The sequence below is a fragment of the Anolis carolinensis genome, chromosome 1, assembly GCF_035594765.1.
Source record: "Anolis carolinensis isolate JA03-04 chromosome 1, rAnoCar3.1.pri, whole genome shotgun sequence".
Classification (NCBI taxonomy): Eukaryota; Metazoa; Chordata; class Lepidosauria; order Squamata; family Dactyloidae; genus Anolis; species Anolis carolinensis.
The window spans coordinates 30578448-30598248 of record NC_085841.1 but is presented as its reverse complement, the minus strand read 5'-3'; the positions used below and the strand labels follow the sequence as shown (position 1 = coordinate 30598248).

The window sequence follows — 19801 nt, the reverse complement described above, 5'->3', positions numbered from 1 at the left end:
AAAGCAGTTGTTAATGGGTGTTGGAAAGAGAGAATCAAATTAGATGGTAACAAATCTGAATTTATTAAGCAAAGTTGTACTAACAGAATGTAGGAGTGTTTCATTTCACCTTTTCCTGTTCTAACAGGTGTTTTTTCTTTTAAATACAAATTAGTGTGATCTACTAGTAATAGCAATATTAAGGATAGGTTGATAGTGTGTGTTGTTTAATAATAAGTTGTTGTTGTTGTTGTTGTTGTTATGTAGGCAGTGAATAAAATACACTCAAAATCAAATTGCCATTCTCACCTACAATATCTAGTACAGAAATGGAACTTGTATAAGATCCGACTTAAGCATTTCTCAGTTGTCTCAGTAGATCTATTCTAGTTGAAACTACCAGCTAGAGTAGCATATATAGTATTGTGAATTGATTTGTAGATATTGATGTAATATATATAATTTAAATAATTTCTTTCTTCCCCCCCCCCCCCCCCCCCACCTCTGGAAAAAAGTCATAGAATGGGGAGATGATGTTAAAACAATCTCAGAAGATGAAGCCGTGATGTTGGTGAACCATCAAGCAACAGGAGATATTTGCACTCTAATGATGTGCCTTCAGGACAAAGGCACGGTATGCTGTTTTCTTTATATACAATTATTATGTACTGGGTAAGCCTTTCTGAGTACTTCCTGAAAACTGCAACACTGGAAGAAGTAAGGTATTTCATATCCAGCCCCGAGGCACAAATGTATATCCACTGAGCCTTTTAACTACCTTTCTCCCCCTGCAGATGAAATAATGTTACCTAGACCAGGATTTGTTAAACTTTTCCACTTGTGACCCCTTTCCAGAGAAATTTTTACATGACCCCAGATATATAAGTACTGTGTATAAATAGGCATAAAAATAAAACATTTCTGATAATAAATCAGCACTTGCAAGCCTTTCTAAACAGGCTAATTTCCCCTTTTTTGGAGTATAGCGGAAGCATTTTCTGCAGAATCCATTGTAAACACTGCATGCTTTTCCAAAAAGATTTGTGTAAACGGGTGCCATCCAGAAACCTTTTATTGTTTTCAAATTTTGTGACCCCAACATTGAGCTAAGGGGCCTCATTTGGGATCGGAACCCACAGTTTAAGAAGCAGTGCCCTAGATGGCTATTTCTTAGAAGCAAGGTGCACAAGCATGTATAGTGTTTGCAGGCCATGAATAATTTAAAATGAGTGGCCGGGGGGGGGGGGGGGAACCAAGGGGGAGGCACAAAGAAAGACTTACTTCCTAATGCCAGTGTCCTACTAGATGAACTATTCTTTATGGAGCGAATGTTACTCAGCAACAGAAAGAAAAACAGTGAGCATTCAAGAACATTAAACACTCTTATTTTTGCTTTTATGTACTGGAAACAATGGCTGCCAAATGAAACATACTATACCAATGTGGCCATTTATTGTAACACATTCTTAAGCCTGACTGAAGAAGAGGCAACGTATTGGGAATTGCGTACATCCCATTACCTCCGATATTAATTGTGAGGTCTGGTCTGCAAACAATACTGGTTTGGAGAAGGTTATGATTTGAGGCTGATTTTAGCACAAGATAGATTTTACTTTAAAGTAAATATTTGTTTTAGTATTTAATATTACTGTGCAGTATAAAAATACAAAATGGTATATACTAGCTTTGCTCTATTTGAAAGAAAAGACGTTTAAACTCCTCTCTCAAATACCCTTTCAAAGCATATAAGAATTACAAACTCATTTCAAAAATTCAAAGAAAAAGGATTTATCTCAAAATTCTTAACACACAAACCTATTTTTTCTGTAAAATAAAAATTGTGAAGATATTGGGATAAGGTGGAAATTTACTTCCAAGAGATCATGCTGTTATAGATAAGTACTTGTTGAAACCTAACAGCACATTAACATTCTCAAAGGACCCCACTGAAATGCATGTACAACATATATGATCATGTTATTGCAGCAACCTGTCTCTGAAATTGTTTTTCTTTGTATGTACTGACAAGTTCTTATCTGATCTTTTTCAGGTTGTTCGTCAAATGATGTGGCTGATGGATCATATTTTTAAATATACAAATTTTGGAATAGTATCTTTAATTCATGGAGACTTCTTTATAAGACAGGTAACAATTTCAAAATATTAGCGGTATCATTGTTTTCCAGATATTTAGATAGATTATTTTCTATTTCTGTTTATAGAGTATAAAATATTGAATCTCAACGAGAATGAACAAATTATTAATTCTAGAAGTTTCAGAATTGTAGAATGTGTTTGTGCGGGGGGGGGGGGGGAGCATCATGTGTAAATTATGACAAAAGCTATGGAAATGTAATGGTTTCCTACTACGAGCAGGCATTAGGAGTTATTCAGTATTAGGAGCAGGCACCGTGCTCTATGTGCATACCACATTTTTCAGATCATAGTTTGCAGCAAATTATGGTTTAATGCATTTGGAAATAGGTGAAAAATGCTTATTTTGGTATATAAGATGGAAAAGAGGAAAGTTGTGGAAACAAACTCAACCTCAGTCTATGAAAATGAAAAAGTGATGGTTTTATTTTTCTTTCCTCAGCCCACTAAATTTAGTATATCAACTGGACAAAAACCTTTGGGAAATTTTGTTGAAAAATACCCAAAGAACTATAATTGATTTCTTAAGAAAAATAATTTTCTTTATTTTACTAGGGTATCTTTTCTATTTTAGGGAAAAGCTTACCGTGACCAGCAGCTTGTGCTTCTCCAAGAACATCTAGAAAAATATTATAGGAGCCGTGATCGCAAGTGGATTGTATTGTTTCCAGAGGGTGGTTTTCTTCGAAAAAGAAGAGAAACCAGTCAGGCATTTGCCAAGAAAAACAATTTGCCATTTCTCACACATGTTACATTGCCAAGACTTGGGGCTACACAGGTTATATTGAAAAAGCTGGTAGCTCAGCAAGAAAATGGAACTCTGGCAGGTGGAGATGCTACGGAAGCAGGTAGAGCTCATCATCAAATGTTTGTATATTTAATTGCCCTCTTACCAGAATCTCAGTAAGTGACAACTTTTGTATATGGAATATTTCATAGACCATATTGCACAGGCCAGTTTACTCACAAATTTGATGTCTTTATAATTTGGTCCTCATGCAAACTTATGAAACACTTTTAAGCTACAGTAGAGTCTCACTTATCCAACACTCGCTTATTCAACGTTCTGGATTATCCCAACGCATTTTTGTAGTCAATGTTTTCAATACATCGTGATATTTTGGTGCTAAATTCATAAATACAGTAATTACTACATAGCATTACTGCGTATTGAACTACTTTTTCTGTCAAATTTGTTGTATAACATGATGTTTTGGTGCTTCATTTGTAAAATCATAAACTAATTTGATGTTTAATAGGCTTTTCCTTAATGCCTCCTTATTATCCAACATATTTGCTTATCCAACGTTCTGCTGGCCCGTTTATGTTGGATAAGTGAGACTCTACTGTATAACCAAATTGAAATTTACTTTTCATCTCTAATAGTTAACAAATACTTATTTATTCTTTTTCTTTCAAATGGCTGAAAATAAGTAGTTGTTCTTGGATCATTTAATTGCTTCTGTTTGTTAGCTGTTCTTGGGATCATAGAGCATAACACACATGTATTTGCATCAGAGGAATATTGTCAGTTTGCAGTAGACAGTGATGATTAGTTCTGTATCTTTGACTTTTTTCAGTTGTGCATCTATTAGACTTTCATCAGCAGAACAAGAATATATAGCTTTTTCACTTACTGTGTTAAAATATTCAAAATTCTTTGCAGCTTTTAAAACAGTTCTAATGGAATCATGTCCTCCTCATTTAGGGCACCAGTCTCCACTGTGGTCTTTGTGGGCTGGAAAGTTTAAAAAACTGCTGGCTTGATGTCATGGAAATAAATTCTAAAACAATTTGTATCCATTACTTCTTTTAGAAGAAGAGGTCTTTACTCTGTTTGTGTGTATGCAGGTTTATTTAACTGGACTACAGTTGTGCTATCTGCATTTTTGGGTGGTTCAAATGAACAAATAAGTTCCAAGCAGTACTGAAAAGTGGAGGCTGCCTTCTGAGAAGTAGACACTGCTCAGTTGAATAGTGTGTGGAAATGTAGTTAGTCATAGTAATGAAAGATGTTATTCTACTGAAAACCTGAAATGTTATGAGCATAATGGAGGTTTTGCAGATGCAGAAGACTGGTGGGGGGTTGACCATTCCTTAGTGTGACTTCCAAAGTATGTTCTACCTTCCCACAATTTGCTTTTTTGATTTTTAATTTTGATCAGAGTAGACTTCTATTTTTCCTTTGCTGAAAGATAGGCAAAGAGAGTATCCAGAAAACAATAATAGTAAGCGGTGACCAGCTGCATTTCTGCATGCCTTTCACCTGAGTTTTCTACCTTCTTTGCTTTTAAAACATTGTGTATGTTTATTTTTCTTACATGAAAAGTACAGGTGCACAGACTGTTCTACTCCAAAATCTACTGCAAATCTGGAGATCAGGGTTTGAATTCCCAGGTGGGCTTGGAAATCCACTGGGTAACTTTGAGCAAATCACATTATCTCCCTCTTAGAAGAGAGCAAAGTCAAATTATTGAACAAATCTTGCAAAAAACAAGATGGGGTCACTTTAAGGTTGCATAAGTTAGAAATGACTTGAAGGCTCACAAGAACATCATGTAGTACTTTCAGGGCTTCTTCTGTTGTCCTTTGCTGTGCCCTATACAGTCAAAGCAAACTTCAGAAAGAACAAAGCTGCTGAGAAAGTGGGACAGCAAAGACTTTGTTATGTAGTTCAGGATTTGATTAATTACAAAGATCCTTTTTTGGTTTTAGTATTGGACAGTTGTGTATTTCAGACTGGTTCTCCTGCTTTAGACATACTTTTTTTGTCTCTCTGCTGCTGGAAAGGTCTTTGATTTAGAGCAGTGATTCCCAACCCATGAGTTTTCTGTGGGGTCACCAGACTGTGGTGAGCTATGAAAATGTTAAAAAGGGAAAACAAAAAATTACACCGTAGCATCCTACACATAGATTTGTTTGCGTATATTATACTGAAAAATCTATTTTCTATGTGTTTTTATTTACTCTATTTAAAGGTCTATTTTTAAAGTATTGGAGTTGTGAGTCACTTTGCCTCTGTAAAATGGGGTTGCGACTCGAAAAATATTGGGAACCTCAGATTTAGAGGAAACAATCCTCTTCTTGTGCTTGTGGCTATAGTAAGAGGTGGAGTTGCACTGAATCACATTTCTGGTTCACTGGCTGAAATCTCCAGGACATCAACTGGATATTAGTGTGGATCTGCTCTCTTTTGTTGTTCTGTGTTTTCTGTTGTAGTCCTCATAGCCTTATTTTATTAGCTGTAGGATATAGTTCTGATGACTGGTCCTCGTCATATTTTTACCCACAATTTCTGATAATCTTCATGCTAATTTCTCTGTGTTACAAGACTTTCCCAGCTGTTTTTTTTCTTGTTAGGTTTTTTTGAGGGAGAACTTTCTATTAAACTGTACTGTCTCCTTGCTGGTTTTTTGTTTTTTTTTGGTAGCTTGATGTTATTTGTGGTCTTGTTGATTCACGTATACTTGCGCTAAACCTTCCTGCTACTACACTTGTAGAAAGTTATAGCTTCTGTTATTCTCCCCAAATCCCTTTTGTTTGCTTCAGTAGCACTTGGAGCCTCCTTTGTTAGGGAATATTATATTCAGTCATCATAAGCTTTCAAAACACTTTATTTTATTTAGTTTTTGTAGACTTACTGAGCACTTTTATTTATTTTATTTTATGTGTTTTTATTTTTAATTTTTTCTCCTGTAGCAGAATTTGAAAGTAGTGCGTTAAAAGTAATCACAGTACTTTGTTACATTATATTATATAGCCGCTCTGAGTCCCCTCGGGGAGAAGGGCGGGGTATAAATGCATGTAATAAATAAATAATAAATAAATATTGTTACACTACATTACACGGGACAAGGATTTTTGTTTTAACCATTCTTAAAATGTTAACAGGGTTGCACTGGGTTAATAAGCCACATTGGTTTTAGAAGGACTTTTTTCTATTTTTAAATAGTTTAAAAAAAAGAATGACAAGTAACACCTTATTAATGTATTACTAACATGCCACTTTTGAAGTATTTTGAAAAATACCAGCTAAATGGTCTCTCATTGCAATTAATCTAAATAATACAGCAGTAGTCCTGGGTCGAAAATGCTGCTGCTTAATGCCAGTTTGGTGAATGCTAAAACAGCTGCCATTTTGAACAGGATCCTAGATTAATGTGCTGACTCAATATGTATTACAGATACCAGGTTGTATGAGGATAGGAAAAAATAATCTGTCTCAGTTTTGCTCACTAGATTTTTCTGTGCAAAACAAAAGGCAAGACTTTGTTGGCAGGAATGTTGAATTGCAGTGGTCTATTATTACAGAACTGTCCAAAAATGATGTTTTGGGTGCTCAGGCCGAAAAGATAATTCTATCACTCAACAGCTTGCTTTTATTTCACAGACGTGTAGTTGAGACAATTGGAGGGGAGGGTGACCTTGGTCCATGCAAGTGTTTTCAATAACGAAAAGCATTGTTCTAGAGATTGTTGGTAGCTCATCTCCTCCTAGTGTTTCAAGGAAAAGGCTGCAATTTCCAGTCAAAGAGAGGAAGGGCTCAGCCTTCCAGATCCTCAGAAGTTCTTCAGAGGATCAGCCCCCTGCCAGTTGCTCACTCCTGCCTTAAGGTGTCCCAAATTCCAAGCTATTTTAGGCCTTTAAATGGTAGGAAATAGCACCATGAACTGGAATCACACACGTAACTCTTTCATCACTGCTACTGCTTGAGCATGGAAGAAGCAACATCTTTTAAGAGAATTCCCAAACGATTAACCTATTTAAGGGAAAGAGAGCAGATTGTACAAATGTAGTATAGGCTGCATTCTTAATCCAAGATCAACTCATCCATCAACTAGTGTCAGCTCACTATAGCTGCTCCCAAATGAAGACACGAGGCGTGCTCTGTTATCACTGGAAACTTTTACTACAGGAAACATTGACATGAAAAAAGCCGAAAGTGCCGGCAGCGGTCACCACTCTCTTATATACCCTCCCCCTTATAACAAGATACAATTCCCGCCAAGAGAAAATCCTGCTAAATCCACCTGCCAAATCTGGTAGCCGTTTCCTCTCAGGGTCAAGCGTTGCAGGTGCCTTATCAGTCTGGAATATCAGTGGCTCTGATTTCTGGCACCAGAATCCAGGCCCTGAAAACTGGGTCCTGACAAACTAGTATATTTCTATTTTACTGGGATAAATTTAAGTTTGCTTAACTCTTCCAGGTCTTTTATCTGATGGCTGGCTCAGGGGTTCTGTTAGAAAGATAGAATGTGAAGTAGTTTTTAAAAAAAACTAAGACATAGGCTGAGGTCCTACATGTCTGCCAGGGTAGTTATGCTACGAAAGCCCTGCACAATCCCTCTGCTGAATTACATCATAGTGCATCATGTAATAAACAGTGAATGTGCATAGCTCTTACCTGGTTATTCTGAACAATGTGCAGTGTACAGTCAGTTATGCAGTGCACATTGACTTGCTACTCTATGCACATGTGTAATGGTTTTGCATGTGGAACTCTGCTATCAGCTGTATCTCTCTGTTCTTCTTTGTCCACAATAGTCACTCTGAATGTGTGATGCTACTTACATCTGTATAGGTAGTGAATTAAAATAAAAGAAATTGCAATTGTATGTTTTTGTGTGCTGGAGTTTTGAAAAAGAATATTCATGTAACCTCTTAAGGTATGTTGTTGTTACAGTTGTTGCTGTTATGTTTATCTATACACCGCTTTTTCTCTCTACAGGAGATCAGAGCGGCTATTAACTAAAATAATATTTATTATCCACCACCATTATACTTACCACCTGATCATTATGTCCAGTGTTAGAGTCTAAGACCTAAAAAGCCATGTATGTAAACATACAAAAAATGGGTCCAATGCTGAACCTGATGTCACCAATACCCTTCCAAGTGGTATTGTCACAGATAATTATTAATGTGAATTTTTTCACTGCTATCTCTTATACAATATCTAGGTTGTTAAGTATATCTAGAAAATCTAATAAGGATGAGTTAAGATTTACTGAGCTCAGATGGATTTACTTCTGAATTGTCACGAGTAGGATTATGTTAAAGCATTGATTTAAAAAAAAATCAAAATGAAAAGCATTCTAGTTCATACTTAAGGTCACCTACAGAGAAAATAAATTTGGTATCCAGTCTAAACTCTTGCTTTACATATTTTGGACTGTAGGTAACAACAACTTACCACCAAAATATTTTCTAGAATCTAGAATTTAGATGCATTCTGTAGCTTGTCTGTTCAGGGTGAACTTCCTTTTTGAAATTCAAGTCTGCTACAACTCGGGGTTAAATTGTATTTCTTGTTTTTAATGATGAATAAACATTGGATAATGTATGAATACATTTATATGCATTAATTTGATGTTTATGCATTGCCTGCCATTGCTCTAAAATGCCTTTTGTAATTTTAATTACAGTGTGCCTCTCAAGAGATGTTATGTTAGGCTTGTGTAGAGGGATAAATCTACTCATTTTAGATTGTTGTGTTTCCTGGTGTGTCAAGATATATAACCAATCGTTTTAGTTCTGGTCATCATATGAAGCCTATGTTTTGTGTTTTTACGGGCCTACATAATAAGTCTCATAGTTAGGTACTGATCCCATAGATCTGAAAATGTCACACAAAGTGAGGTTGTACCTCTTAATTTGACCATTTATTTTTCCAACTTTTCAAATTTTCCAAATTCTTGTTATCAAGTCAGATATTTACAGTTTGAGAAATTATAAAGAATCCTGTTGGATCTAGCAACAAGCAGCTCAAAATCTTTTGTCAATGTTTTAAAATCAATTTCTGACAAGTTGTTTCTTTTCCCCTGAAAGAGAAGCAGCAAAAGTTTTGGATTCCATGGTGACAGCAGCCCCTTTGCAGTCTGTGTCAATAAAATTTTGTCCAATAGTCCTTAAACAAAGCAGGCAGGCTTGTAAACAAACTTACAAAAGTTATTTTATTCCAGGTTTTATCTCACAATGTTTTAAAATATTTTTAAATATTAAGAAGCTGGAATTCAGTTGAATCAAATACTTCATTGAGAAGTGACTAACTTATATGTCAGATCAACCTGATGGAGAAAGCAATAGTGCTGTTGTTTGGTTCAATGACTACTCCATTTTTGGACAATATAGATATAGATAGTGGTAGTGATACAAAAATGGTTTCAAGGAAAGTACATTTGTCTCTTCATGTTCTGCTTCTTCTTGCATAGAATTTGTGTACACTTGAATGGCTTGTATGATTAAAAGGTTCACCTCCTTTTATTGTTCTAGGAGTTGTAAGAATTTGTACTGGCACTGGATGAAAGCATCCCTCCTAAAGAGTACATTCAGAACTGTTTGACCAAGCTATTGTACTTGGCAGCTTCTGGCTGCAAGAGAGCCAGAGGAAAGGAAGGACCTGTGGAGACTAATAGATACATGCATTCTGTAGTCTGCAGGGCTTCCATTCAATTCTCTGTGGGCTCATTTACTTGATTTCAGAAGATCAAGGACTAGGAGTTCTCCAGAAATGCGGTTCTCCAGAGATGCAGCTCTAAGATGCCATATCTGAAGTATTTACAATATTGTATTTTTGAACTTATCTGAGTATATTTAAGTAGCTGATTAGAAATGTTAGCCTCCTCATTACTAGTATTTATTTATGCACATATGTCTGCAATGATGTAATACTTATTGAGATTCAGTGTAACATCTGGATAGTGTGTGAGTTATACGAGGAAGATATATCTCCCTCTCTATGAAGCTTGATGGGTGTCATAAGGTCAGTCATTCCCATTGCCTAAACTACCTCAGAGATAGAATGGAATAACACCCACTTATGTCATCCTGAGCTCTTTCAAAGAAAAATGTATAATGTATAGTTAGCCCTTCACATTTGCTGGGGTTAGGAGCACAGGAACTTCTGAAAAACCACAAATAAAGAAATTGCTATTTTTTTCTAAGAGCAAACTTCTCTTGGAATGTCTAGGTCTTCTGGCATGACTCTGATCAACTTCTTCTTTCTAGAAATCTCTGGCACTTGCAGTATGACTGGAGGAAGTTGACTATAGGGTCACACTGGAGGACCTAAAGATTCAAAGTGAGAATATTTTAACGAAATCCACGAATAATCAAATTTGCAAAAGTAAAAACCACAGAGATCAAGGGACAGCTCTTTATAGATAATAAATATAGAGCAAAAGTGCTAATAGGTGGTTCTTCCCAAACCTTGTTATCCTGCACCAGACTTGTTCATAGACTGTTCCCTCCACAATGGGATGGGTTTCCAAAGATAGGAAGTGAATTTGCATTGTCTTAAGCCATGAGGTTCTACATTAGATTTGGCAACCCTATGTATTTCCTTTAGCACCAAATTCTTTCATAGTTAATGTTTTCACTCGTCTGATGTGAAGGGTGCAATGGCCCATATATTCCAATCACCCATTCAATATTTATCAAAATTGCCTGATGCAGATTTTATGCAATATTCCTAAGAGTCTGCATGCTTCACTTTTGTCTGGCAAGGGTAGGCTAGGGGCCATTCTGATCAGTTTTGGTTATCATGGGAGGTGGACATCTGTCTTACTATTTTGCACACCCTATTTCAGTATTTCGAGGTGCCCCGGTGGTGAAGTGCGTTAAAGCACTGAGTTGGAGACCGAAAGGTCCCAGGTTCAAACCCCAGGAGCAGCGCGAGCAGCCGCTGTTAGCTCCAGCTCCTGCCAACCTAGCAGTTCAAAAACATGCCAATGTGAGTAGATCAATAGGTACCGCTCCGGCGGGAAAGTAACGGCGCTCCATGCAGTCATGCCAGCCACATGAGCTTGGAGGTGTCTACAGACAACGCCGGCTCTTCGGCTTAGAAATGGAGATGAGCACCAACCCCCAGAGTCAGACATGACTGGACTTAACGTCAGGGGAAACCTTTACCTTTACCTATTTCAGTATTTCAGATGTCTTGAAATATCATTAGATGAATACCCAAAGGTAGAGGCCCTGCATAGACAGGGATTACTTCCCAGAACCTACCATTTCTACTGCAAAGAAGACCTCAGGTATCTTCCCCGTATCACTAAGAAAGGGAATCAGTCTTGTATATAACATTTGCCTGGTGCAAGGCTTAACAGTCTGGCAAGGAGCAATATGAGTTAGAATAGGAATGAGATCTTCATTTATCAGCAAGCAGAGCTAGCATGTTTCTGAGCTGCAAACATGTTGCTAAAGCTACCTCTTCTCCCACCCGAATGCCAAACTTTATACTGATGTAATGTCATCATGTATAAAGTGATGTGCCTTGGGGCAAAAAAAAAATGTTTTTACATATATCCTGTTAGATCCTAAGCTGCCAATCAAGATATCAGACTGAAGATTGTGGTGAACAGCTCAATAAAAAATGCTGCTGCTCTGAAACTGCTGTTGGGCAGCTATGAAAGAAACAAATTCCAGGCTTCCTATCATTATTAAAGGGGTTGAAAATAAAACTACAATCACTCATTTACAAGGCTATAGTGTGACAGTATTTTAACATTATGTGCACTTCTGGTTACTGTAACTCACAAAGATTATTGTAGAGCTGGTAAAAAAAAATGCAAAAGTAACAATCAGGATGACCAAGTGGTTTAGGGAAATCCATTTTTTTCTTTATTTAAATATTTATATTTTGTCAGTAGTTCACTGCAGGATACAAGCATTAAAAACCCCAGCTAATTTTTAAAATTTCAAACCACAATTTGAAATAATTTAGAAAAATTATGAACAATTTTAAACAGTATACACAGTGTACTCTGAAACAAATCCACAATTAGTTAATCTATGACCACCTATGAGTAAAGGTTATTAATACGACATCTTCTTAGTTTTTCTTTTTCTTAAAAAGGTAAAAAGGAGGCTGCTGGTTTGGAGAAAATGGATAGGGAGAAATGTTCCTTCTATCGTAATAGAATTTGAAATGGATGAATCTGAACAACATCATTGAAGCTAATTTATTTTCATGGATATTGGTCCACTTTTTCAGATACTCATAAGAATAGAAACTAGGACTGAAGCTTAGTGATAGGATAGGAGAAGGTACCTCAGGAATCATATAGTTAAACTATGGAATTTGTTGCCAAAAGATATGATGGCCACTACTTTTATATGGCCACTAGCTGTGCCCGGCCACGCGTTGCTGTGGCAAAGTATGGTGGTATGGGAAATAAAGTATTGAGGAATTGGTGGTAGTTAAGGTAAAGGGTAAAGCTTTTCCCCTGACATTAAGTCTAGTCGTGTCTGACTCTGGGGGTTGGTGCTCATCACCATTTCTAAGCCGAAGAGCCAGCGTTGTCAGTAGACTCCTCCAAGGTCATGTGGGATGACTACATGGAGCGGCGTTACCTTCCCGCCGGAGCAGTACCTATTGATGCACTCACATTTGCATGTTTTCAAACTTCTGGGTTGGCAGAAGCTGGGGCTAACAGTGGGGGCTCTCTCCACTCCCCCAATTCAAACCTGTGGCCTTTCGGTCCAAAAGTTCAGCAGCTCAGCGCTTTAACACGCTGCGCCATCAGGGGATATTATTTCCTAAAGGTTGTGAATATACAATATTTCTGATTGGTTTTTTTTTTTTGTTTGTTGGAGGCAAGTATGAATGCTGCAATTAGGAAAAATGATTAGGATGTAATGGCCTTGCAGCTTTAAAGCCTGGCTGTTTCCTCCCTGAGTGATTTTTTTTGTTGGGAGGTGTTAGCTGGCCCTGATTGTTTCCTGTCTGGAATTCCCTTGTTTTCAGAGTGGTGTTGTTTGCGATATTTCATGTGCTTCTACTGTCTGTGGCCCTGAGAAAACAGAGGATTTTCCAGACTTTGATGATGGGAATACTTTGTTGGGAGGTGTTAGCTGGCCCTGATTGTTTCCTGTCTGGAATTTCCTTGTTTTCAGAGTGGCGTTGTTTGCGATATTTTATGTGCTTCTACTGTCTGTGGCCCTGAGAAAACAGGATTTGCCAGACTTTGATGATGGGAATACTTTGTTGGGAGGTGTTAGCTGGCCCTGATTGTTTCCTGTGTGGAATTCCCCTGTTTATTTACTGTCCTGGTTTTAGAGATTATATTGTTCTGCATTATTCTATCCCAGTAATTATTTCATATTAAAGAAGAATCTCACTTATCCAACATTCGCTTATACAATGTTCTGGATTATCCAACGCAGTCTGCCTTTTCATAATCAATGTTTTTGTAGTCAGTGTTTTAAATTAATTGTGATATTTTAGTGGTAAATTTGTAAATACAGTACAGTAGAGTCTCACTTATCCAACATAAACGGGCCGGCAGAACGTTGGATAAGCAAATATGTTGGATAATGAGGAATTAAGGATAACCCTATTAAACATCAAATTAAGTTATGATTTTACAAATTAAGCACCAAAACATCATGTTAGACAACAAATTTGTCAGAAAAAGTAGTTCAGTACACAGTAATGCTATATAGTAATTACTGTATTTATGAATTTAGTACCAAAATATCACGATATATTGAAAGCATTGACTACAAAAATGCGTTGGATAATCCAGAATGTTGGATAAGCGAGTGTTGGATAAGTGAGACTCTACTGTAAATACTACATAGCATTACTGTGCATGGAACTACTTTTTCTGTCAAATTTGTTGTATAATATGATGTTTTGGTGCTTAATTTGTATAACGATTACCTAATTTGATGTTTAATTGGCTTTTCCTGAATCCCTTCTTATTATCCAACATATTCACTTATCCTGCCGACCTGTTTACGTTGGATAAGTGAGACTCTACTGTATATTTCTAATCTTATATTATCTGCTCAGAACTGGATTATATGAGGCTCCTTCTTCACAGCTGTATAAAATGCACACTGAAGTGGATTATATGGTAGTGTGGAGTCAAGATAATCCAGTGCAAAGCAGATAATATAAGATTATAAATGGGTTATATAGCTGTGTTGAAGGGCCTTGAGTCTACACTGCCATATAATCCAGTGCAAATTAGATAATTTGTGGAAGAAGTCTAAGTGAGGCCTAAATCTGCCTGTCCCCTAACTGAAACCTGGCTGTCCCTTGGTTGCTAGGCAACCAAGTGGGCAGAGATTAGCCCTCTAAACTGGCAGCAATTGGATAAAAAAAATATTCCTCTCCCTCTAATTAGGACTTTCTTTTTCTTTTCTTTTTGTTGTATCAACTTTGAGGCGTGGATGATGGGTTGTGTTGTCAAATTTTGAGGTTGGGGGCAGGGCCGGCCGGAGATATTTTTTGATGTGAAGCGGGGGTGCTGAAAAGCGCCCCCGCCACCGGCCCCGCCTCCCGCGCCCTGGCCCCGCCCAGCGTGCCCTGGCCCCGCCTCCCACACAGCGTGGGAGGCGGGGCCAGGGCACGCTGGGCGGGGGGCGGGGCCAGAGCTGGCCCCGCCTCCCACGCTGCTCCCGCTCGCCCGTCTGGCCTTTTCTAGCAGGCCAGACTTCAGCGGAGGTCCCTCCAGGCCGCAATCGCGGCCTGGAGGGACCTCCGCTGAAGTCTGGCCTGCTAGAAAAGGCCAGACGGGCGAGCGGGAGTAGCGTGGGAGGCGGAGCCAGCTCTGACGCCGCTCCCCCCCCCCCGTCCAGCGTGCCTTGGCCCTGCCTCCCACGCTACTCCCGCTCGCCCGTCTGGCCTTTTCTAGCAGGCCAGACTTCAGCGGAGGTCCCTCCAGGCCGCAATCGCGGCCTGGAGGGACCTCCGCTGAAGTCTGGCCTGCTAGAAAAGGCCAGACGGGCGAGCGGGAGTAGCGTGGGAGGCGGAGCCAGCTCTGACGCCGCTCCCCCCCCCCCGTCCAGCGTGCCTTGGCCCTGCCTCCCACGCTACTCCCGCTCGCCCGTCTGGCCTTTTCTAGCAGGCCAGACTTCAGCGGAGGTCCCTCCAGGCCGCAATCGCGGCCTGGAGGGACCTCCGCTGAAGTCTGGCCTGCTAGAAAAGGCCAGACGGGCGAGCGGGAGTAGCGTGGGAGGCGGAGCCAGCTCTGAGGCGGTTCCCCCCCCGCCCAGCGTGCCCTGGCCCTGCCTCCCACGTTGCGTGGGAGGCAGGGCCAAGGCACGCTGGGCGGGGGGGGGCGGCGTCAGAGCTGGCTCCGCCTCCCACTCTACTCCCGCTCGCCCGTCTGGCCTTTTCTAGCAGGCCAGACTGCAGCGGAGGTCCCTGCAGGCCGCGATTGCGGCCTGCAGGGACCTCCGCTGAAGTCTGGCCTGCTAGAAAAGACCAGACGGGCCAGGGCGCACTGGGCGGGAGGCGGGGCACCGTCAGGGCGGTGCCCCGCCTCCCGCCCAGCCTGACGGCGCCCCCCCGGGCCTGCGCCCGAGGCGGCGGCGTCAGGTGCCTCAATAGTGGGGCCGGCCCTGGTTGGGGGGCCTGTACTTTTGTTGTTTTGTGAGTCGCCTTGATGCCATCACTCTTATATATATATATATATATAGATAAGGCAGCCATTGTTTGCAACTTGATGCCTATTTATTACTTTCATTTTCAAAAGCAGTACAGTAATACCTTTTCAGAGTTTAATTTGTTCCATGACCTATCTCTTAACTAAAACTGTTCTTATCTGAAAGCGAATTTTTCTATTGAAATGCTATTAATCTGTTCCGGCCTCCCAAACACGCCCCCCAAATGTTTTTTTGTTCTGTGTTTTTAAATAAGAAAGTGTACTTTATAAATATGGAGCCCCAGTGGCGCAGTGTATTAAAACACTGAGCTGCTGAACTTGCAGACCAAAAGGTCGCAGGTTTGAATCCGAGGAGTGGAGTGAGCGCCCGCTGTTAACTCCAGCTTCTGCCAACCTAGCAGTTTGAAAACATGCAAATGTGAGTAGATCAATAGGTACTGCTCTGTTGGGAAGGTAATGGCACTCTATGCAGTCATGTTGGACACATGACCTTGGAGGTGTTTATGGACAACGCCGGCTCTTTGGCTTAGAAATTGAGATGAGCACCAACCCCCAGAGTTGGACATGACTGGACTTAATGTCAGGGGAAACCTTTACCTTTACTACTTTATAAATACATGTATAAATGCACATTCACATGGAACAATAAAAAAGAAAGATAAACTTTAAAATAGTAGAAGCACAAAGTTGTGGCAAGGATGCACATTTGAGGCAACAAAATGTGTGTTGGCCAGTGTCAGAGCAAGGCAAAATCTGCACATTCACATGGAACAATAAAAAGGAAGACCAACTTTAAAATTGTAGAAGCACAAAGTTGTGGCAAAGAAGCACAAATGAAAAGGCAGAAGCATCATTTTTTTCATACTGTACTCATTACAGCCTCCCCCTCTCTCTTGCTCTCCCTCCCTCCCTGTCTTCATGAAGCCAAACATACCAGGAATAAAACCACACAAAATCAACTAACCCAAAGTTCCCCAAAGCAGACAAGAGCAAAGAAGATAACAATCTCCTAAAGCAGACAAGAGCATGATACATGGAGGCATGAGACACGGAGGCTACTCCCTTAAAGCTAAAGCCATATACTCTTGCATTAGCACACCCTCTAGCGCTCTCTTAACTCTAAGTGCTGCTCGTATATCAAAGCAAAAACAAGGGATGAACAATAGCTCTTAACTCAAAATGCTCTTAAGTTGGGATGCTCTTAGGTTGAGGCTCCACTGTATGTCCCTGAATATTCATTAGCAGCATCTAGGTTAGCAACAAGAGATCTGTTATCACTTGTGATGCAGGCAGCACAGGTTCCAGTTGGTTCTTCAGTCTGTTCATAATAATGAGCATGTCGCCAAATTTATCTTTTCCGATGCACCCAAAAAAGGTTGCAGCTTTATAAGGAGATTGGATCATCCACTGGGCCACTTTAACAGAATTCTGAGTAGATCCACCAGCATGATACTCTACTTTGAACTTTTTCATTGCCTGGGCATATGAGCTGTGGGGTGCTGTTGCACATGTCCTGTTTATCTTTTCAATGGCAATTGGTTGGCTACTGTGAGCAGAGTACTGGACTAGAGGGGCTTTTGATTTGATTCAACATTCTCCAGTGCAGCTTGTTTCTTTTCTTAAGTAGAGACAGAGTAACAACTACTACCTTTGTGCTAAACTTTTTTTCTGTGATGCAAGGGTGCCCTATGCTGAGATCTGTTTTACTGTGAGTTCCAGTGTGCATGCCTGACTCTTGAAATTTATTATTTTAAATTTGGAAGCTAAGCAGGGTCAAGGTCAGCCCTGGTTAACACTTGATGGAGACTATCAATAAATGCTAGGTCCTGTGAGCTATATTTCAGAAGAAGAAACTGGCAAAACCACATGTGACAATTCCTCACCTGAGAAACCCATATAAAATTCATAGGTTAACAGGCAACTTGAATGCACATGCACACATTGTCTAGAGAGGGCTACATGTAAAGAGCAGGATATAGATATAGTAGTAATGTCAGAAAACAATGAGACGTGATAGTTGAGATGAATAGAGGTAAAACAAACAGTTCTCTGGAGATAGTCCTTTGAAAAATTGATCTGGTTTCTGTTGAATCAGTGAATTTTTGGCAATTGAACACTGGCTAAAGAGAAAACCCCAATATCTTTTTATAGAGAAAAGAATAAAAATAGCTTGACTACTGGAAGTGTCTTTGGTTACATTAGATAAGCCAAGCATGCAAGGAGAGGCTTTGGAACTCTTCATTTTCCACATCATATCTTCTGGCTGCAGTCCCACTGCTGTGCCGAGCTGAATTAAGATACTAGGTAATACTTAATAAGTTCAAAGTTCGCTTAGTATTCTTGAAACCTGGCTGTTCCATCAGCTAACTGAGTGTTTTTATTTAGACCAATGTTTCTCAAACTGTGGTCTTCCAGGTGTTTTGGACTTCAGCTCCCACAGTTCCTAACTGCTGCTAAGATGGCTGGGATTTCTGGGAGCTGAAGTCCAAAACACCTGGAAGACCACAGTTTGAGAAACACTGATTTACACTGGCAGACCACATTGTTACCATTGTTAAACCTAAAGGCATCCATCCTATGATGTTTATGTTTACATAGGAGTGCAGATACAAAACATGGGTCCCATTTCTGTCATGTGGAGACTTCCAGTTCAACAAGAGAAAACAGCATTAAAAATGGACCAGACTACTTTAAAATGACCCATTTTGTGTTTATGTTACGTAGCCAGTCACAGTATTTCTCTTAATATCAGGCTTTTACTGTTTCATTTCTGTCTTTCTTGCGTTAATGTATTTATACCCTGATTTCCAACTAAGACTGACTTCTGCTGGCTTTCTTTCTGTTTGTCCATTCTATTTTTGTAGCATTTTTACTCCTTGCCGTATATAGTCTTTAGGTGTATGCTTCCTCCAGCACCTTAATAGGATAATAGTCCCTGGTACCTACCTCTTTCCTAATCTTTACTGTATAAAACTATTTGCACTTTTCTGGCCCACTACCTTTTTTAGGAGCCAACCCAGTTTTTTTTTTATCAAAGTGTGCTTATTGTTTATTGGTATATGTGATTTTATTTGTTTATGATTTGTTTTTATTGCTGAGTTTTATATTGCTTGTTGCCAGGCTTGGCCCCATGTAAGCTGCCCCGAGTCCCCTCGGGGAGATGGGGCGGGGTATAAAAATAAAATTATTATTATTATTATTATTATTGTTATTACTACTTTGTCTCCTCTGCCTGGAACTATTTCTGACATCCACCTATCAAGCTCACTTCCTATTGCTCTTTCAACCACTTTCTCAAAACCTCTTATGAAAACACCTTAATGTGCTTTCTAATGTGTTTAAAATATTTTATGGTGGTACTGGCATCTCCTGGAGCTGTAGTAATTGCTGATGTTGGGAGCCAAGCCAGGTAGATGATGGTAATTCTTTCAACCTACTACATTTCTTTCAAGATACAGATTATGTTCTCTGAGGGAATGGCACTAATGCTGATAAGCATTGTTCTATTTATATAAATCTGATCTGAAAAGACCCACCCATCATTATAGCAGGGAAGCCACTTATGTAAAGTCAAATAACACTTTAAAATGTGTTGTAGAAGGCTTTTATGGCCAGAATCATAGGATTGTTGTATGTTTTCCGGGCTGTATAGCCATGTTCCAGTAGTATTTTTTCCTGACGCTTCGCCCACATCTATGGCAGGCATCCTCAGAGGTTTAAAAAAATCTTTTTCACTTTAAATCTGGCTTTTCAAAAGCTTCTGATGTGAGTTATAGTATTTAAAGTAATAGATTAATACAAAGTACAGATAACAGGACAGAATCAGAGCAAACAGTTTTGAAACTTCAGAATTAGTAATAAAATAACAATATTGGTGATTAAGCATTCAAAAATGCCTTCAATTGGTACTTGAAACTACTTTGTGTGCTTATTTACACCTCCCTGAGGAAGTTGGCTTGGTTTAGATAAGGATATATTTCATAATATCTGCTGTTGGGGTCACCTTGCTGATGCATGTGGGAGAGAACCAGATAAAACTATCACAGATCAGATGAGAAGTTTCTCATGTAACAGCTTTCCAATAGCTTGGTGGACTTCAATACCAACAATTTGGGTTTGGGGATTTAGAAATAATCAGGCAGCTTTGGTAGACTTATTCGGATCTTCAAAGAGTGGGAATGAACCAGAATGTTCTCATCATTCATGCATGTGTTATCTTCAGTAAAATGTAAACAGCGTTCTAAGGCAGAAAGCACTATATGTCTTGTCTA

The 19801-nt window shown here is 39.4% G+C and overlaps 1 protein-coding gene and 1 long non-coding RNA gene across 5 annotated transcripts in view; one reads left to right on the top strand and one right to left on the bottom strand.

Annotated features, from left to right (window-relative positions):
- Positions 1–19801, top strand: part of lpgat1 (lysophosphatidylglycerol acyltransferase 1) — an 84819-nt gene that overhangs the window by 44235 nt on the left and 20783 nt on the right. For all 4 annotated transcript variants that reach the window (XM_016990662.2, XM_016990660.2, XM_016990663.2 and 1 more), the window contains 3 exons: positions 495–613; positions 2030–2125; positions 2708–2981. In XM_016990662.2, the coding sequence (XP_016846151.1) occupies positions 495–613; positions 2030–2125; positions 2708–2981 (489 nt within the window). The remainder of the gene's footprint in view (positions 1–494; positions 614–2029; positions 2126–2707; positions 2982–19801) is intronic.
- Positions 6412–7460, bottom strand: LOC134296576 (uncharacterized). Its single transcript, XR_010003372.1, has 2 exons — positions 7164–7460; positions 6412–6892 (listed from the first exon to the last, which is right to left on the bottom strand). It is a non-coding gene; the product is annotated as an uncharacterized LOC134296576 (long non-coding RNA).